Below are 21,903 nucleotides of genomic sequence, written 5' to 3'. Positions count from 1 at the left end.
AGTCAGGTTAGATCACACCGGACCGGGTCGCAAAAAGCCGACGTTTTAGGCGTCAACAAGCTTCCGTGTTGACCCACGATGGTCAGCAGCTCCGTTGACGTAACGAGGAAAGTGCTGCGCCCCTGTAAAGCCTCTGCAGCCCGGAAGGATTTTTTTTTTTTTTTTTTTTTTCCCTGAAGCGAAGATCGCACGGGGCTAAAAACAAAAAACAAAAAAAAAAAAAACAGGCGCAATATCAATATTTTAAATCAATTTTGTTTGGGAATATCTCAAGGAGAAAGGGACACCATACAATGCAGCGTTTTTTTAATTTATTTATTTACGTTTAAGCAGGCCAATCTTCATCAGAAACCCTTGTTAAAAGATCAAAGTGCGTCAACTATTAAAGTCCTGCAGCTCTGCAATTCATGCAGCCATTAGGTATTTGCTTTGCTATTACGCCCCCCTTTGAAGATGTAAGGGGGTCTTCCCACTTTTAACACGGCGTTTTATTTCAAAATGCCTCTCAGTTTTATAGGGATTATAAAAAAAAAGAAAAAAAAATACAACCTCTCAGCTCAAGAAACTTACCAGAAACACTTTTCCACACTCAGCCCGCGTTTCATTTTAAATATCAAAGTTATTTATTTCATTTTTTAGTCCTGCAACTCACAGAGCCTGCGTGTGTAAGGCATGCCTCTGGGTTCTGTGCGCGCGTGTGTGTGTGTAGGTGTGTGTGTGTGTGTTTCTAATGCAGCACTATGCAAACTGAATTCGCCCCACTTTTTAAAAACGGATTATTATTATTATTATTATTATTATTATTATTATTAATGTAAGCAACCTCAAAATAGCAATCAAAGTTGTAATATAATAACAGACGACGCTAGAAGTTCTTAAAACCACGTAACGCGCTGTCTTTCAAACTTAGTAAAAAAGTTTCACCTTTCATTTTCAACTTGTTCAACTTTTGACCCGAAACATCTACATTTTGAGTTGGATTCAATAAATCGAGATTGCATTTTTTTTACACTGTTACAAAAACAAAAACAAAAAAAAACTCTGCAAATGAAATGACAGCAGACCGCCTGCAGGTCATTCTGATTTATTTATTTTATTTTATTTTTTGCAAAAGCCGCGTTAGCATAATGGTCCCTTACCTTTCCGATGGACGCAACAGTTCTGCTGACTTTAAAGTAAATTACTTGCTTTACGTGCTGCACACCTGCTGCTACAGTTTTCTCTTTTTTTTTCCCTCTCTCCCTCTCTGTCCCATGAGGCGAGGGAGGGCTCGTCATGCAGAGGCTCATTAAAACACCGCAGGCTGAAAGTTGGCGGATTGATTTATTGAACGCATGTTTGATGTCCTCATTCACAGAGGTGACCCCATCCGATGACTGCTGTGTAGGACATTAGAGGGGAGCAGGGTTGGGACTGAGGGGGCAAAATTCAGAAAAAAAAGAAGAAAGACAGAAAAAAAAACTATCGATTATGTTCTATTGATAGAGTTTAAGTCATAATGCTGCTTAGTGGTGAGATAATCCAATATAGTGTGAGACGAAGGTAATTGACCCCATGCTGATGGATGCGCAGGAAATAGAAGGAAACTAGAGGTGGAACCTCAGGATGTCTTCATAGGGGCTCAGAAATAATGAAATAATAATAATGTCTTGTGTACTTTTAGATTTTTAAAAAATTTTGTGAAGGTTGATCAAAAACAACTTTACTTAAAACATATAGCCTATATATTTTTTTTTCTCTCTCGCTGCACTTCAGATAAATGCAGTTCTCTCTTTGAACGGCAGAGGGCAACGACAGCAATCTCCAAGATTTCTAAACTGAACCACAGGGTCATCATCGCCTAAGGAGCGCAGAGGCGAAGGCCTTGGGAAAGGATGCAGACCTGGTTGCAAAAAAATTAATAAATAAAATAAAATCTCCAAATTTATTTAAATTAATAAAATTGAAACTCACACATTTATTTTTGTTCTATTTTTCTTATAATATTTGTCAAATGTTATAAAAAAATAAAATAAAAAATCCCATGTCACCCATTCCTGTCGACAGACTTAAATACACACACACACACACACCAAAACAACAACAACAAACAAACAGTAGGAGCAGCACAAATGAACACATGTGTCCTGCTCCCCAATTTAGATTCATTCACATCCAAGAACGTTCCTCGCGGCTGCTGCCGAGCTGCTCGTGCCACCATAGCTCAACTAAACCAGACACTCGAGTCGACACGACACGCAAAAACACAGCAGGTCAACAAAATGGTCGGTCAGGAGAGGAACTCAGATATCATCAAACTTCCCAGCCTATGAGCAACAACAACAACATAATAATAATAATTTCGATGACATCTGAAAGGTTATTCGGGGATATGCATATTTAATACGATGATATCCGCTCTTGCCTGTGACTAGCCTCAGCAGAAAAAAACAAAACAAAACAACAACGACCTTTCATTCCATGCAGGCCTCATTGCTCAGCAGGTTGATCCTCAACATCCACACCACAGATCCTGAGTGAAGATCTTCACTTCATGATTCAGGAAAACCAACTTCAGTAGTCACATTATTATTATTATTATTATTATTATTATTATTATTATTATTATTATTATTATTATTATTATTATTATTATTATTATTATTTCCCTGCTCTGGCTGATCGAAAACTGGCCAGCCGAGGTGGCAGAGGCCACTTCAGCGGCTGACACGGCGCTGTTATCACCCCTGATCGCCAGGTGCATCGGCTGAAAGGGAGCAGCAGCGTCCACCAGAGACAATACACAAAAGAGCCTGTGATGCTCCAAAACACGCGCGCGCATACACACACACACACACACACACACACACACACAGTCTAGTTCGGAGTTCTGTGCACAGAAAAAGAGCAAACCGACCCCCATTATTTATTTATTTATTTATTTATTTTGAACTTCTTGCCATATTTTTAAGGTTTGTTTTTCTTTTATTCTTACAATTTCACGTTGTAATCATGGTGCATGTAATTTTCAGAGTTAGTATTCCTTTCTATTATTGTTATTATTATAATTATTATTATTATTAGTAATTCCCCCCCCCCCCCCCTTAGCTCTCCGTGCTGTGACCGGACAGTGCAGAGCGCCGCTGTATTCCGCTCCACTAGAGCCCCAATGGCAGCGAATGGAGGAGGGAGGAAAAAAAAAGTGTAGCCATGCATGCAGGAGTGGGAGGATCTTTGCTCGCTTCAATCTTGATCTCAGACTTTTGCAGCGACGGGGGCACAAGCAGCCGACCGTCTCTGTTACTTCCAAAGAGTTACTGCCGGGACATCTGCATATGCGGGCTGTGCTTACCTCTGGATTTGGTGTCAACTTTTACCCTTCTTCTTCTTTTTTAGCTATTATTATTTTTCTTTCCTCCTCTCTGGCGAGGCTGTCACTCGGTGAAGTCATTTTGTTGCGGCTGCCTCCTCTCTCTTTTTTTTTTTCACCCCCCCTGTCGGCTTTGGGGAGGAGAAGATAAAGCTTCCTCGGGTCCTCTAATCATAACAGGTGACTGTCCAGAGTTTTCCCATGTTTGTTTGCCGCTCTTCCCTGACGCATCAGGGATTCACGCTTCCGGCTTAGGCTGCCTTATTGGCGAGCATCAGAAAAAAAAAAAAAGTCGTATTTTCTCCCCCTCCCTTCCTCTCCTTCGCTTTTATCTGTATCTTTTGTCGAAACGCACGGCTAGTTTGTGCGTCGCACGGAGTTTCCAACAGGTTTCTCAGCTCGCCAAAAGTCCTCCAGTCAGCTTTGGGCAAGCCGGGATTTTTTTCCCCCCTTCTTTTCCTTCTTCTTCTTCTTTTTTTTTTTTAAATCCTCCCCCTGTCAGCTCTCACCCCCATATTCTTATGGATATCGCAACAGGTCTGGTGTCGCTGGAGCGCCTATCCGCGGGGGAACGGTCCGAGACGCGCATCATGCTGGACGGCATAAAAATCGAAGATCACCCGCTGCGATCGGGACAAGCCACGCTGGGAGTCATGCTCGGTGAGTGCCACGCATTTTCTACAAAGCCGAGCGCAAACCCCGCATGCAGCCAGATGTCGGATTATTTGACTTTATTTTATTATTTGCATTCATGCATATTTTAAATATATATTTGTAACATTTCGCAACGATGCAAAAAAAAAAAAAAGAAAGGTTTGTGGAAGCAAATGGAGGAAATGATGGCGAGTCCTTATTCTATTTTAATATGGATGATAATTATCATTGAATAGAAAATTAACAAAAATGTTTATCATGTATGTATTTTTATTTACTATTTGAACGCAATGTAATAATCGGTTCGCGCTTCCCGTGCGGTCAGGCGCTGCAGACCTTGACTCGGGCCTCCCCCTCTGTTCCTCCATGCAGGCTCCGAGTGTCACCACCGGTCCGTGTGTGAGGGCTGCCAGCGGCCCATCTCCGACCGCTTCCTGATGAGGGTCAACGACTCCTCGTGGCACGAAGAGTGTTTGCAGTGCACCGTGTGTCAGCAGCCCCTCACCACCAGCTGTTACTTCAGAGAAAGGAAACTTTACTGCAAACACGACTACCAACAGTAAGCACAATGTCCGAGGAAGGTGGAAGATTTTTTTTTAAATCTTTTGTTTTGTTCTTTTCTCTTTTTCCTTTGTTTCTTCCGTCTGCTTTCTTTTTTATATATATATTTAGATGTATACGTATATTTCTTTGCGTTGCTGAACGGGTGTGCAGTGATTGCACAGAAAATGGCTTTTGACTGGTCTGAAGGCCCTCGGCGGGTCTCACGCATCAGAGGACAGTTGATAATAAAGTGACGAGAATATTATCAATATTATTATTATTATTATTGCTACTATTATAAGTAAAACGGAAACGTTTTAAATGCACGTGAGTTTTTGATTCAATTTAGACATGGAGCGGTTGTGCGTCTCCACTAACAGTCCCAGGAACCCCCGGTGTTTCCACAGCCGCCTCCGCAGCTTGATCCCGCTCGAGTCCGAAAATCCGGAGGCGTAAAAAACAGTCGGTTTTTATTCCGCTCCCTGACGCTTGTTTTCGGGTTGAATCATGTGGCGTTTCCCACGTCAGCCTCAGAGCCCCCACTTTTTTTCTTTCATTTATTTTCTTTTTGATATAATACCAAAGATGGAAAACACTCTCAGTAGGTTTCTGCGAGCCCACAGCGCTCTCAGATTTATTTCTCCATCAGTCTATATTAGGTTCTTTCTGTAAATCATTTAGCGCTGATATGCCCTTAATATTAAAATGTCTGTCCCTTATTTGATTATGGCGACCAAATACCATATCCTATGACTTTTGTTTGATTTATATTCTGCGTGTTGTTTTCTGTTTACGCAGCAATTTTGTAAGCATCTAATTTATTTATGTTTTTTTTATTTTATTTTATTACACATTTATATATTTGTTATCACACAACAATCAATTTATTATATGTATTTTCATGGAGCTAAGGAATATTCCGTGCGAATATTTGAGTTGTGCAGAAGAGTAATGTGCGCGTTTAAGCCACCTGTACCGATTTAGATTCGCGCAATTTGCGCATGTGCGAATAATGCACTCAAATACAAATGTTTTAAAAGCATTTAATTGGTTTCAATACAAAAAATTACACATTAATAATAATAATAATAATAATAATAATAATACAAAAGCATTATTAATATTGTTATTATTATTATTACACACTCATGCAATAATGTTTATCTATTCCTATTTGTACTGTTTCAAAATATTTGTTTAAATTAGAGTTAGCACCATGATTATTGTGAGATGTATTAATAACAATAATAAAAAAAACAACTAAACAACAAAAACTTAGTGCTACCTTCTAATTTAAACCTATTTCAGGAAGACCTAATAATGTAAACTAAATTAGTATTTCCTGAAAAAAAAAACATACATATGTATTTTAACAATCCTCATAAGGCTGATGGAATTAGCGGCGTGATTAAATTATCCGACAGACTTAAAGAAACGCAGTGGCTATAAGTGCGGCAGGGCCGCTCCCCGGCCTGTGCAGACCCCGGGGTGCCCCAGTGTCTCTCATTGCATGAGCGCTTTTCATGCTTGTCACCGAATTTCCAGCTTTTTGTGTCCGGCCCTTTTGAGCAATTCTCCTTCCATTACCGGGACATTATGGCTCTCTGCTAGACACCTTGCAAAGCAACAAAGAGTTACATCTATTGGCATGCGTGGCATTCACCCCGCTCTGGGACGGCGGTGTAGTCGGCCGGTAACAATGGAAAAAAAACAATTCAGGGCAGTAACCCGGGATACCAGAGTCACGGCGTCACGGCTCATAGGTAGCTGGAAGGATCTCTTTCTCTCCTACTTGTTGCGGCATTCTGTTCCCATTTGAAGTTTGGTCATTTGCAGAAAAACAAAAAAAGAGTTGACAGAAATGCAAATGCTTGAATAGAACCTGACTAACTCTGGCTTCTTAATATTAATCTTTCTATACGTGTTTCTTTTCCTCTTATGATCTTTAGACATCATATTTGGAATAAAAGTGTCTGAATCCCTAACTACTATTTCCCGGTTTGCTGCTTTGAAAGCTGTGAGCAGGCTCAGCCATCCGGCTCCCGCGCTATAATATTCATAGCATCTTCAGGATCTTCTCCCCTTTTTTTCTCCTGATCCCTCCCAGACATAAAAAGAGCTGCCAGGTCGCTCTCTCACACCAGCACAGGTATATCTTTTTTTTTTTTCCATGTTTATTTCATTTTCGCTGATGTGATACTTAAAGACGTAATTGGCACCTTTTTGACTTTTATGACAGCCATTTAAGATGCATTTGTCAGCCCACAAACTGCTTTGGGCTGTGAAGAGAGCTCCAACCCCTTACAGAGGACTTCGTGCCTAATTACATTCCTACAGCAACTGATTCATGCCCCGTAATCAGAGCTCACTAGCTATAATAAATCAAGGCATTGGCAAGAGCCCCCTTCTCTTACTTTCTTCCTTTCTCTTTTTTCTTTTTTTTTTGCACCTTTTTAACAGGTTTAAGTGCAGAAGAGGGAAAACAGTTGTGTTCTGTGTTATTAAACATAAAACAAACCCAGCTTGAAAATATCTTGCCCCCTATCTTGCTACAATATTGTAACAAGATTGGTTTGCATTACTCCCTTTTCTATTCTTTTTCTTTCTTTTTTTTTTTTTTTTTGCCCTTGATTTTGGTTTTTATCTAAAAAACAAAAACAAATGTAATTTCCGTGCGAAAGCAGGATCCGACACGTCCGAAACGTGCAGAAGTACAACGACTCAGTTGAATGCGTGTCAGAATATCTGCGCGGAGAATCGTGGAGCAGAATTCAGTGAGAAAATGCGAGGCCGATCATGAAAGGCTAGTAGCTGAGGCTGTCAGTCGGTTGACAGCCGTAGCCGTAGAGGAGGAACAAGCTCAAACGAGACGAGCGGTATGCAAAAGGCAGAGTGGAATTACATCATTCCGGGAGAGTTTGTTGTGCCCTGGTGTTTGGGAGGTCAATTATACATCATTAGAAAGAGGGAGATCTTCCACCCCTCAACACCCCACCCCCCCCTCCACACACACACTCACACACACACACACACACACGCATTACAAGGATTTTTTTTTTCTCTAACCAAGCAGTTGCTTTGAAGGGAGCCACTTAATAAGGGCCTTTCACTCGACCCCAGTGTTGGACAACACCCCTCTGTAATGGACTGCCTTGTTAGAAAGTGCCACAGGCTCTACCTGCAAAACATAACATTTAGCAACTATATTTTACACCCTGCCTCCTTGTTATTGTGAGCGTCCTGTTGGTGCATTACAGAGTTTTTTTCTTTTTAGTTCGTCTCATTATTTCTTAGAAATAATAAGTTTGACTGTATGCCAGTGGGAGCACATTTTAAATATTTATATTTGTTCTTCATTCAAAAACAATACGCAGATTTTTCTTCAAGTTCCCATGCTGTAATAATAATAATAATAAAACAACAACAACAACAACAACAACAACAACAAAACAATGGAAAAAAAAATCCAGGTCACGGCAATGTGAGCAGTAGGGAAAAACAGCAGTGATGAAGACATAAAAAAAAAAAAAAAAAGTGGCGCTCCCAGAACCTGTCTCGCCTTCCAGTGTTTTGTGCAGGATCCCCCTGGTGTGCTGAGAGGTGCTATTTTTTTTTTTTTTGTCAGAACAGTTTGCAGTGCCCTCCTGTGAAATTGTTGTTTTTTAATTAGCCATGCTCGGGACGCTGCCGCAGAATGTGTGTGTGTGGGTGTGTGTGGGTGTGTGTGTGTGTGTGTGTGTGTGTGTGTGTGTGGGGGTGTGTGTGTGTGTGTGTGTAAGTGTGTAAGTGTGTGTCTGTATGTGCAGGATAGATGCTGACGGCTTGGTTTCTGTGTTGGCTCGTCTAGTGAGAGTGTGTGCGCGCACCCGTGTGTGTAGTGTGTGTGGTGTTTTACTCTCTCCAGGACACTCCTGCGTCGCCTGGCGCTGTTAGAGCACTTATATGCAAGCTAAGAATAAAAAGCAAAAAAAAAAAAGGAAAACACAGGGATGCAGTCGGTGTTGTGGTTGAGGTTTTATACTCAGCTGAGGAGTTTTACGCTTAATTAAAGATGCTCCTCAACCTGCCGAGTGTGGAGCTTCCTTTCCAGAAACATTTTCTCACGTTTAGCTCTACCCCCCCCCCCTTCTACATTTAAATCTCCCTTAAAAAAAAAAAAAAACACGATAAAAAGGTGTTTTTAGCCTCCTGCTCTTGGGAAGATAAATCAAGACCTCTGCAGAGAGATAAATCTCACATTGGAAACACAAAGGCAGATGATATTGCTTCGGCTTGCTGGGATTTTTTTTTATTTTTTATAGTGGCTCGTCGAGGAGCGGGCTGAAGCTGGCCCCGTTCTTCGCTAAGGAAGTATTGGGTTTTATGTCAACACGGCTTGGCCTGTCCCAGCAGCACACTAGGATGCATCATCTGTCATCTCACGGCTTGCTAACCATGCCCCCCTTCCACCGTCCTCCCTCCCGACACATTAAGAGCCATTAAAGACCTGTTGGGGTGTGTATATATTTGCATCGCTGCAACATCATCTTAGGTTCCCAATTTCTCTCTCTCTCTCTTTCTCTCACTCTCTCTCTCTCTGTCCGCCATCTACTTTCCAAAAGTGGAATCTTTAAGGTGATATTTATTCTTTTTCTAAGTGCCTTGCAAAAGTATTTGCACCCTTTGAACTTGTTATCACTTTGTCATGGACTTCAGTGTTCAGTTTTCTTCAGAAGTGCCTAATTAGTAAATAGAGTTCAGCTGTGTGGTTTAGTCTACGCTGTGAAGGCATCTGAGGTTTGTTAGGGAACATCGGTGGACAAACAGCATCAGGAAGAACACAGCAGACATGCTGGGCAGAGGCTTTAAAGCAGGTTAGCTTGCGAAACAATATCGCCAGCTTCGGTTTTCTGACAAAGGACATTTCTGTCCATCACCCACTAATAATATCGGAGTAGGGGAGGGCAATATGGATTTTGGAATTTTAGCATCATATTTATGGTCCAGTAAAGATTAAGATTAAAGGAAAACTATTTATTTCTTATTTTTTGTTTGTGACTGTATGGCTGTGACTGCATGGCATAGCACCATAAACACAAATATCGTTTTTGAAAACATTCACATTTGATTTAGGCTTCTTTGTGACACCACTTACTTTCAAAAAGAGAATGAGTCATGCGCTCATTAAAAGCACTTAATCATATTTTTGAATTTATGGAAACCTATCGTTGCTTTCGTGAACAAAAAGTGACGAAAAGAGCAAAAGTAACATTTTGGACCTGGTTGTCAGTGGGTTTTTTAAAATTATTATTATTTTAACATCAAAAACTGAAATTAATCATGACAATGTCAAATCAGCATTCTCATCGTGCCAAGAAATTGTTGAGTTTGACTTTATTGAATGTAATGTAGTGAAGGAAAAAAACAAAGTTTATTTACAAACAAAATTTATTTTCACAATAAATGATAAACCAAGCAGCCAACAGACACTGGATTACTGTGAAGATCCTCAGATCTTCCTTACACCACAAATAACCCCAAACAAACTACTGTATTAAAGTAAAACAAGGTGTTAGCAGCATTATGCTGAGGGCTAATCCTTCAGCAGGGACTGGAAAAGCTGGCCTGAGATTGAGAGAACATGGATGAAGCTAAACAAAGGCTAGTTTTTGACATTGGAGTGGATGGTTAACTTCCATCGCAATGCAGAACATATAGTTCGAGCTGCAACGTAGCATGGTTCGGATCAAAGGATTTGCATGTGTCAGAATGGTCTAGTCAAAGTTCCGGCCTAATTCTGAAGGCGACTCTTGCCTCGGAAAGATTTTGAAAGGTCCCATCCACTTTTAATAAAAAGAGGAAAAAAATGGGTTGATTTCCCGAATGTCTCTCAGCCGTAATTGTTTCAAAAAGTCAGTTTTTATGAGTACAACCAGGAACTACCTAATGTTGCTCCATCATGTAAAATCTTAATAGAATATATCGTAACATCAGGTCGTAACATCAGGTTGTAATGTGATAAAATGTGGAAAATCTACAAACGCTTCTTCTGCAAAGCGCAATACTTGAAGTCTTGTTGCATTTGAGCGAAACACCACAGCAGCTGCTTTTATTGACAGGAAACGGTCTGCCACGTTTCTGGATCCAACGGTGTTCTCGATGCCGCAAAAAGATCATAAAATAAGACACAGAGGTGATTCAATTAAGACGTCTTTTTGCGCACAGATGCAGTTCTCCTGCTGTGTGTTTTAGTGGTAATGACTGGGTACTGGGTGTGCATGCCAAGACGTTGCAGGGAGAGCGAAGAGAGAGTGGTTTGAAACTCTGAGCGCTTCTCAGGACACTGTGGGAAGCCACGGTAATGCCCATCACCACTTTAGAGGCCAGGCCAGTGGCTAGGGATGTGGAAAGAGGGCTGTGTGGCTTTGTGTGGTGGCGGGGGGAGCTGTTGTGCAGCGGAGGAGAAGGATCTGCCCGGTGTGCTCACATTACACTGCATGATAGCGTAGGGCTGCAGAGGAACTCAAGCATGCAATTTGTTGGTAGCCACAATTTAACCTCATCTGCTAAAGCCGGCTGTTAGGCAGCCAGTGGGACACGTCAGTCAACCGGGAACGCAGATCAGCAACGGCAGAGAGAGACAGAGAGAGGGAGAGAGAGCAAGTCGGAGGGAGAAAGAAAAGCCCTCGGCTCGGCAAAGCAGTGATTTTTTTTATTTTTTATTTTTATTACTGGCTCTGCAATCCTCAGGCCTTCAGGTTTATTTTCCCAGCATGACGGCGCTTCATAACAAAAAAAAAACAAAAAAAAACAGGGCAACCGCAAGCCATTAAATGCAATTTACAAATTTGATTTTTTTGGCCAAATCTGTGAAATCCTATAATCGTCTTTTTCAAAGCAACCGGTTGGAGGAGAATACACGTACTCAGCAAATGTTTATTTTTTTCAGTATGAATTACACTCAAATCTGGGTCCGTTACTTTTGCTGCTGTGAAATTATTCAATCAGATCGTCGCTTCTTCGGCTGGCTAATTTATTCCCGCACGTTTGCAGTTTTGTTCCTGCCGATATTTCCGATCAGTTTGTCTCGCCTGCACCGTCTGGAATGAGCCCCCACTTGTTTCTTCGGTGCAGCCCGATCGAACGCGCATGAGAAATTGAGAAGGGGCCTCTGCTGCTGGCTCGTGGTGCGGCTCCTGGCCCCAACTGTGTATATGTGATCCCCCCTCTGGAATGTTTTTCCAACACGTAGGCTTTTCACAGATACACAAGAGGGGACTGGCACGGCGGTGGCAAGTGCTGCGTTCAGACTGTTGTGTGCCCAAGGCTTACTCTCGCACTCACGCCACACATTCTAGCTGTGCATGCGAATGGGCAGAGCAGTGTGTTTGTCTACACTCAGCCCAGGTTTTAGTGAGGGTGTGGGCACGCTCGCGTATGCATGCACACTCGCTTCCTCTCCTTTCTTTGTCTCTAAATTCAGCTCTTTTCCACCGCCTCGCATTGCAAGCGAGAAGACGCGAGTCTCATCCTCGTTGCTGCGTGTCATATTTAGCTGCTGGCTTGCTGCGTTTTTTTCTGGGTTTTTTCTCTCTTTTTTTTGCACAAATACGTCATTTCTTTCTTTCGCTCTTTCAACAAACAACAACAACAACAAAATCCTTTAATCTTCATCAAATCAGATTAGCCTCCAAATGCTGGTATTCCTGGCCAAAGTGACTGACAGAGATTTGCACTTTTATCATTAAGTGTGACAGTAAGCCGGTCAGAAGCTTTGTCTTGAATAGAGGACTCTGACGGAAACGGGGGCTCCTAATCCTTTTATTTATGTCAGACCCAGAAAGAGGGAAAGAATGGGGCCCGGGGTGGGTTGGGGCCGCAGGATGTCGCGGCCCTTAGTCGCCTCTAGACCCGGCCTCCACAGCCAAGTGAGCATGAGAGTCGTCCTCTGTGGTCCGACCCCTCCAACCTCAACAGTCACTCATGTTTTCCTTGCACCTACAACACGTTGTGTTTAAATGTTAAACCATCTCAGGGTGCAGACAGTTTCTTCGCATATTTGGGGAAAACTCCTCAAACAGCGTCGGTCCACAGTGTGTGTACCTGTTCACAGTCAACTCGCTACGGGTGTTGCAGTGATAAGGGGCTCGGTCTAGGATGAGATTAATAAAATTTGCCGCTTCCCTGGTCGAGGTCCAACGTGAGGCCTTTGTCTGCGGCTCACCACCGGGTTGTGGGGCTTCGGCCCCTTTTGTGCACGTACTCCTCTTGGTAATCCAGCTCCAGCGGGAGTCCCCCGGGGCACTTTATTTACTCATTCAACTGTTTAGAAGTCTGTTAGACTGCAGATCAGATGCAGTGAGACCAATGTGATTACTTTAACCCGCACTTGCAGATTCCCGGCCCGGCATCTCTGCTCACCATGAGATCACCATGAGCCGGTGGGGGTCAGCAGGCGACCAGGGTGCGGGGAGGGGGAGGAGCTCCACGTCGGCTCTGCCTGTCCCGGGTCTGACATCTTCTCTGTTCAGACGGGGTTTTTTCATTTATTCAGTGAGTGACCTTATTACTCATCTTTATGCATAAGAATGAGGTTGATAACTTTTCAAAGTATCACTGTTTAGCAGTTTTATCGCAAAAAGTAAAATATGTTAGCTGCAATAAAAACAGAAACACAGCAAGCATTTCTGTTGCTACAAAAGCAATATAACACATTTATTATAACAGATGAAATAATGTTATTTACAACATGGGTTTATTATATTTATAAGTGATTATTATGCTGGTTAATAAGGCTAGTGTCTGCTTACTTAATTACTGCTACTTTTTCCAGCTTTTCAGTAAGGAAGCTAGCTATTGGCTATCCTAAAAGTCCCCAACAGTGGGTGAATGACATCTTCCCCTAATTTACAAAATTTGCAAACGGCATGTAATTGTAATAGTACCTGTAGCAGAGATGTCTGATGCAGTGGGAGATAAGTTAATGAGGAATATCCGAGATATGTTCCGAAGTCCAAATTCAATTCTTTGTCGATTATTTTTCAGTTTCGTGTCTGGCTTCTCGTTTATATTATATTATACATATTTATTTTAATATTTTCTTCTATACACTCTGCGTTAGTGATCTAAATCGATCTTTTCTGAGCACAATTCCATTGCAGTGTGTTTAGATTGAAAGGAGGGCGGTCATCTCCTGATGCTTTTGTCGGATCAGGAGATGATGCTTCAATAGCAGGCAAGGTGATCTGCCATTGCTTTGGGATAACTCTGGAAGTCTGCAGTGGTACCAGAAAAAAGATGCTAGAAGGGTCTGAATGTTCATTAGATACATATCAGGAAAGTAATGCTCGATGCTTTCCAGCAGCAGTTTTAAGACTCCGGTACCTTTTACCTTAAACAGAGATTGCTTCAGTTTCCATAGAAACTTAACTGTGGAAAATCTTTTCAGCAGATGGATTTGTGTCTCTTTTGAGTAAGGGAATAGTGCAGTAGTCTTCTTTCAGCCAGCTGACTAGCAGTGGGCAGCAACCTTTGGAGGAGGGGCAGACCTACATGACTGTCAAGCTCTCTGCCACTTTTTCTGCCATATTGTTCTTACAGCTGAACATTTCTTTTAAACAATATTTGAAACTATGATCTTGTAATACCTCCATCCACCTCGTGCCTTCTTACTAAATATATAATGCGTCCGCCGATGTCCTTTCGTATCAAAGTGAAGTGTTTGACGTTGCACTGACAGAATCTGGTGGCTTCCCTAATTTCTTTCACTTGCTACATCATAATTCAGCACCATAGCAAATGTGGTGTCAACATCTATGTTTTATTGCAAACAATGAAGTGGATTTGGTTATCCATCCATCAACATAAACCCAGAGCTATGTATTTGGGGCTAACCCCCATGTTAAACCACTGCAGGCTGTCAGGCTTTCTGAATTTACTCACCACCCCTTCCCCTTCGCGCGTCCTGGGAATATGTTTGGGATCAGCTGCCAGGAGCAGCATCAGTGCAGTGGGAGCTCCCCTAAAACTCTCTGTTTAGAACCAGCTGCTGATTGGCGATGGCTGCCTTGGCAAGGAAAAAAAAGTATGAAAACAGTGCAGATTGGATTTCTGCGCGCCTGACTCCCTCCTGTCCTCTCTGACCGGCCCCCCCACGGCAAGCCAGCGTGATTTGTGCATGAGGTCCTGTGACCTATGGAAGCTTCAAAAAGCAGCGAGGGGAAATATTTAGATGATCCTGATGGGGGAGTGGAGACGTGGGAGGGAGGGAGGCAGAGACGACGGGGGCTTTGGTTGAGAGCTGGGGTTCGTGCTGCGTAAGGCGAGGCAGATGTGGAGGATCTGCAGTGCAGCAGCGATGACAGGGAGGTGTGTGCCGAGATGACAGTCCTCACTGGACTCCCAGCCCTCCCACCCAGGCATCACCACCCCGATGCCCCCTGGGAAACAGACTAGCCCCCGTCAGAGGGGGTGAAAGAGTTGCAGCAACTGCAGTAGAGGAGGTGTTTATTTTATTTATTTAATAATTTTATTATTTTTTTTTACATCAGGTACGATACCGATCGTCTGTATGCCCCGGCCCTCTGCTGCTCCCCCTCTCCTCTTCTCTTTACCTTTCCTCTGCAGGCTGGATATTAATATTTCCCAGAAAGCTGCAGCAATATGTCTTCTTGGGAAATTCCACGTCTCCCGAACACTGCAAAATGATCTGGTGTCTATGAAGAGGATGGATAAGGGGATAAAAACGTAGACATTCTTTTTTCCTTTGTCTATATGTGATTTCATAGAGCTGTCTGAATAGAAAAATCTATACTTTTGCCTTGATAAGAAAAATGGGTTGCTGCAGGCAAAGGCCGAGCCGTTTGCTCTATTTATCAAAGTTTTCCTCCCCCAGCCTAAAGCACGGCGTCACTGGAAATCCCGTTTGAACTAAAAATGTCAATAATAAGCTGAGGTTTGATGCAAACTGAAGCTTAGCTGGTAAAAGGAGAAAATGTGGCATGAGGTAACTGTAATCAGTCTTGCTGCTGCCTCCTTCTCTGTGTGGGTGGGGTTAACTGACCCTCCCGGCCTCCCTTACCCCCACCTTCCTGGAGGAGAATGTCGGCTTGAAGCCTGGCCCCGAAGGCCACTGGAGGGGGGCAGGCGCTGTCCCAGCCTCAGGCCGGAGTTGCGCTCTGACACTGGAGCTCTATCGCGGCGTTGGGATCCCAGCTGGAAGAACATCTCTGGCTCTACGCGGAGCCGTCTCTCAGCATGCAGCCGGGCTCACCGCTGGCCTCTGAGCCTCCAGCATTCATCACTCCACTGAGCTCCGGTTCAGATGCCGTTATTTACACACTTTATGGTTCTTCAAGGGCCGAGTCCGAGCCGGGGGTGTAACAAGATCTTGTGGCTTGGGATCTTGCGATATTGAAACTCAACAATATTTCTCGTCGAATTTTGGGTTTGTTCACCACCTCATCCTACCCGCATTTTATACCAAGACATTTCCATTTAGTCCCTTCTTTCTTCCATTTGGTACTTATAAACAAACGATTCCTATTTACTAAAGAAATTGTGTGTCATTTAGCTTTTTATTGTAATCATATATTTTCATACACTATGAAAATATATGATTACGCACACATAATAATATATTTTCATATAAATACATATTATTAATTTCCAACTGTTACGTTGTTGCCCTGTTCTGTTGATAGAGTCGGCTAAAAAGGACAAATTGTCAGACTGGCTGGCAACACTTGGTTACAAAAGCATCGAGGACCTCCAGCTTCAGAGCTTGTTGTCAAGGTAAAATGAAAAAAGACTTATTTCAGAGTTTCTGATTAATCTGGTCTGTATGTGTCCTTCAAAGTCTAAAAAGTACGAATGCCAAAGTATCTTGACACGCCAATGTAGGCTGACACTTTCTACCTTGATTAGATTCGTTAGCACAGTTTGTGATTTGTGAAACCCTTAGTTTTATAGGAATTTTGATTTTTACCCAAAATTTTAGCTAAAATCTGACCTCGTTTTTGTCTCGTGTCGTCTCATCCTGTGAACTGGATGTGTCTTAATGTCCACTTGTTTGAACAAATATTGAAGAACAATATTTCGTGAGGTTTTGTCATCTATAAAGTGTTATGGAAAAGTGTTTGCTCTCAAACAAATTTCTTCTGTTTTTTGCCAGACGCAAACTAAACAAATTTTAAAACACATATACAGTGTTTCAAATGACTCCATTTATTGAGGTAAAAAATAAATAAATAAATAAATACTGGTGAAAGCAACCTATTTATTTGTGAAAAAGTAGTTTCTCTGTTTGTTATGTCATTCATAGCCACATTTTTGGAAAGGTGAGTTCAGTTTTATTGTGCTTCTACTTAGACATGTGACCTCTGGGTGTCTACGATCAGGAAATCCCTCACATATCACTCATCTTGAAAAAAATGTATTTGGTGAATTTATCTCACAAAGCATCCCATCATGGCCAGACTGATTATCATTTTTTCCAAATATCTGATGACATTTGTTGCCATGACAAGTGGCAAAACAAGGTTTCGACGACAATTAACTTATGCAAGCCAACCTGCAGAGCAAAGCTATGGCGGGTCAGTTTGCTTAGTTTTTGTTGCGCTATAAATAAAATCATTATTTGCAAATCCTTCATGCACTCAGATTATCTTTATCTGATTGTTCGTTGGTGATCCGAAAATACAGGCAATTGTTTGGTTATTGTTGACCTCGGTATTCCCTCTCCAGGTCTTTCTTTCTACTATATGATAGTGCTGGTGTATGTTTATCTGTAGCGGGATGTGTTCTGTATGCCTGTTCTCATGTTGACCATGGATCTGTCACTCAGCCAGGCGTCGGACAGCCACTCTCTCTGTGGACTCTAAAGGCACAGAAGCGGTGCGTGCCACCCAAACCACCGGACGCCTCCTTCGCTTTCCTCCTCCCCCTTTTCTCTATCATCAGCCAAGCAGACCTCTCCCGGTTCTCCCTGCTCTCCTTTTCCTGGGCCCCAGAAGCCGGGCTGTGGCCTATGGATGAGTGCTACATCCTGGCTGTCAGCACAGGGGTTAGCTGGGGATTGGCCTATGGTGGAAGTGCAGTATCAGGCTCTGTCTGTCAGCTCCTCGTTCCACTTCCTACCCGCCCCTCAGAGCGGGCTGCAGTCGGTGACACAAACACACGCTGAGCTGCAACTGAGTCAGATCTTTGACTTGGGGGTTGGGGGTGGGAAGGGAATGAAAGGATAACCCGTTAGAATAGGCATATTCATGGCCCTGCCAATGAAAAGGGTCTGTTTAAGTGTTGTGCTTTTAAACAGACTGCGAAAGACTTGACAGACGGTTTACTATTTCACCCCGTATTTCATTTCAGGTGCTTTGAACTGCTGCATTACGACTTCCGAGAAGCAGCCGCTCACCCCGAGCGTGGATTTGCATACAGTTACAGATCCTTAGCAGCCGCTGCTGAGGCTGCTTTTTTTTTCTGTTTTGAAAAAAGACAACCTTCCATCTATTAGATTGATAAATGTTTACAAATGTCACATGTGGTGATCTGCAAATGTTGCTGGCTCCAGCCAAGATTCTGATCTCTGTTCCCTTTGACGTGGAGCCGTACCTTTCGCTTCGTCCACGAATCTCATCTGCGAAAACACAGGTACATAAACGCTTAGACACACACACACGAGCGCACATCTGCACGGCACATGGCTCCAGACAGGCCTACATATGTCGGAGGATTTGCGACTATAATCAGATTAATTGGTCCATCTCTCCTTGGAAACATCACATACACACATCAAGGCCTCTGGTAGCTTTCAGCTGGATGCCGCTTACACAAACCAGAAGCCAGGCAAAGCGGGGCCGAGGTTGGAGGGGTCACGGCACGCTCTCTGGCGTCAGCATCTCTTCGTGTTCAGAAACGTATTACGGCACTTACTGGCTCACTCTGCCCAGCAGTGACAGAACCTTTTATCTGCTCGCTCTCGCTGGTTCCTATTTATTCAAGCTGTTAAATGTGACAAAAAAAGACATCTTTTCACCAACGCTAAGGGTGGAGATTAGTGTTGCTTGGCAGAGGACACAGCCTTTTTTTTTTTAATTTTCTTTCAGAAATGGTGGCAGAACACACTTAGCCTCTGTGGCGACTATTATAAATACATCAACCATAATCCTTATTAACATTCTCCAAGCTTCATGAAGGTTCAGTGCCTGAGTATGCGGAGTGTTTTTCTTGTTGCCCACAAGTATGTCCATGTAAGGGACTATCAACACACACGCTGCCATTCATGATTTTTATTACAGCCCTTGGTCTCACCACAATTTCTAAGTAATGTTCTCTTACTCTTGTTTTCAGTCTTTGCAATGTCTTCAGCTTGAGAGCGTTCCAGTAATTATTACCTTGTCTTGTGGGCAAATGAGAGTCATCGTTTAGTGGCAGACAACACGGGCGCATAAACGTTGCCAAACCACATTAGCTCGCAAGTCCTCTCTGGACATATAGGCTATAAAATGACAATTTGTTTCAGTCTTGAGAAAGCAAATAATTAATAAATCTTTTAAACCGTAATTAATGATCAACATAGCTTCAAGATCTCATAAAATTTACTTATGTAGCATCGTTTTGTACCAGATGTCATCTTGAAAAGCTTTATAAGACAAACAGGTTAAATTCATATCAGATTATATTCATATTCAAATGAGAGCACTCTAATTAAGAAGTCAGACTGAGAAGCAACTAGAGGCAGTAAAAATCAGTCTAGTAGTGATGTAATGCAGCAGAATTGGGTCGGCATCTCTGTTTTCAATTCAAATCAGTTCAATTTGAAAATACTTTATTAGTCTCAAGGTAAAATTTATGGTTGTTGTAACTTATAACATTTTCTTCAAAGAGTTGTAGGAGATGCTGATGACTGTGGGCATGGAGCTTCTCTTGTAGCAGTCTGTGTCACATCAATTTGAAGAAGGTGCTGACTGAGGACACTCTGTAGTATAGCAATCTCATACAGAGGACGTTCAAGGTTGTCCGTAATTTTCTGGATTTTAAGAAAAACCTTCGTTTTTACCATCATTTCCAGGGGTTCTGTAGTTTTCAGAACAGAACCAACTGTCTTTATCAGGTTACTTAGGTTTTTTTTAATTGCTGGCTCTGTTGTTGCCATCTCAACTAATGATGGTAGAAGAGATTACAACAGATATACACATATGGCCGATCTGCAGCATCTTTTTGTAAACACTTAAGGACCTACGCTTTCTCAACAAGTAGCATTTTCATCCGCATTCAAGATGAGACTGTTGTTTTATGTACTATCTGCAAAAATATGAATTGAGAAAGTCGAGATCCCCAATCTCCCAATCCTCAGTTATTATTCATGAGCTAGCACCCCACTGTGCAAGCTCATAGCAGATAATAAGATTTTTATTGACAAACAATTACAATTGGCTATGTACCGTGGTGGTAAAAGGGTATTTTTTTGTCTTAAATGGAAAAAAGACCAAATATTTTCTCTGGTGTGAACTAATATCATTAATACGACCCAGTGACATTAATACCATCTTATTTTATGACATTTCTAATTTTATTGTGTGAAAGCGGTTTGGTAAAGTTTCTTTTTGACACAGATGATAATCTGTGCGTAATCTGTTTCTTACTCCAAAAAAAAAAAAAAAACACAATTTTGCACCAGTGTTGGGTTAAAACAGCAAAATTTATCTTTGAAGAGCAGAAACCCAGCATCTGTATTGAAGAAATACCTGAGCTATTTTCTGTTTGTTTTTCTTTGGCAACTTTTGTTTATGTTGAAACCGCAGGGCCATAAAATACCAAGTATTATTAAGGACACAGATTAAAGATATTGCATATTAACATGCATTTACATGTAAATATTGCAGACTGCAGCGAACGCTAAACTCACATTTGCATTACATTATCTCTTACTTGTGGAAGCAAAATCTGCAAGCACAACAGAGTACTGCAATGTTTACTCAAAATAATAATTGACAAATCGCTGTCGAGAAGAGTTACACAGCTTTTCTTTATGTTTCACTCATGTTTTTTTAAACAGATGATGTTTGAAGTTGAGAGGGGACGATAAAGCACAAGAAATATCCATAAGACTCACCGAATAAAAGGAACACTATGTGACTGTTTAAAGACTTGGACGTATCTGAGATAGATTTTATAAGTTGAATAAGAACACTGGAAAATGGCTAGAAACAGGTCTATTTAGGCTTGACAGACAAAAAGCAAAGGTCATTTGAGCGTTTTGAACCGTTAACTGTTAAATATGGTTGGTGTTCAAGTGTTGAAAACTATTTTATGTCAGCATATCCAGAAAACAACTTGTTAAAGGTAATCACAGAGTCCATATTACAGAGTTGTGTGAGTTTTGTTGACTCAAAGGCTGGAAGCCTATCTCTCGGGGTGGGGGGAATATGATATTTAGACACACAACACAAACACCGACTTCCACCTAAAACTAATGGCTGATGAGAAGGTCTGTAAGAATTTTCATGCACATCATATATCTTATCCAGCATCAAGTATCAGCAGCATGAGGTTTCGCAAATCATAAACGCAAACGTTTTGTCTGGTTAGTCTTCAACTTAACCTTCTCATCATTATTTGTTACTGTCTGAATGTTCTGTCCGCCTGCCCCGCTTTATGTGGGGAACCCCACTCCGCTGGCGCTCCAGACGAGTAAAAGAGCCCATAAAAACCCTTTTTTTTTTTTTTTTTTTTTCAAATACGGCTTTACCCTGCTCTGCTTTTTTCACACATTTTGCTGCTAATAAGCTCTGACACACCCTAAACAACCAGCCTCTCAAAGACTACATCCAGTGTGGAGCGGCGGTTTGGTGTCCAGGGGGAAGCCTGCGGTTCTGGAGCCAGAGAAGGAGTCGTGCCCTGCCGTCCCACAGAGATGACAGGAAGATAAGAAAGAGAGGTGGCCTCTCGGCGCAAAAACATCCCACCACGAACTAACCCAACCGAGGGCAGAGACTGTGGACTTTCGGGTCCACAGTTAAAAAGTTATGCTTGGTGTAAGAAAATCCAGAGAGGCAAAATAAATATTTTCATTCATCAGATTTACAAATCCTTCACGGGACACGTCTGATTGTCCTCTACTGGCCTTCAGAATATGCTGCGAAATTTTCTTTTTTTTCTATTTATTTCCTTTTTTTGTTTGTTTTTTTTATGTCAGAATAGCCATATCAAATTTATGCTTCCACAACATGCCTCTGTATGTCATAACAGCGGCTGTGCAATACAACTTCTTCCAACCAGCATCCACAGAACGAGACGGGGGAAGAAAAATCTAAGTGCAAGCGACAGACTCTTGGCAGACACGAGCTCGTACAGTTACGACTTTGGACAACCACTTC

The 21,903-nt window shown here is 42.1% G+C and overlaps 1 protein-coding gene across 2 annotated transcripts in view; it reads left to right on the top strand.

Moving 5' to 3' along the window:
- The first annotated feature begins 3,263 nt into the window (after positions 1-3,263).
- Positions 3,264-21,903, top strand: part of lmx1bb (LIM homeobox transcription factor 1, beta b) — a 63,270-nt gene continuing 44,630 nt past the window's right edge. The window contains exons 1-3 of one of the 2 annotated variants that reach the window (XM_055050598.1): positions 3,264-3,529; positions 3,887-4,009; positions 4,376-4,562. In XM_055050598.1, the coding sequence (XP_054906573.1) occupies positions 3,940-4,009; positions 4,376-4,562 (257 nt within the window). In that variant the 5' untranslated portion in view covers positions 3,264-3,529; positions 3,887-3,939. The other variant, XM_055050597.1, reaches the window with a different exon arrangement.

Source organism: Poeciliopsis prolifica, unplaced genomic scaffold (genome assembly GCF_027474105.1).
Source record: "Poeciliopsis prolifica strain line A6 unplaced genomic scaffold, Auburn_PproV2 SCAFFOLD031, whole genome shotgun sequence".
NCBI lineage: Eukaryota > Metazoa > Chordata > Actinopteri > Cyprinodontiformes > Poeciliidae > Poeciliopsis > Poeciliopsis prolifica.
This window is presented reverse-complemented; position numbering and strand designations above follow the sequence as displayed.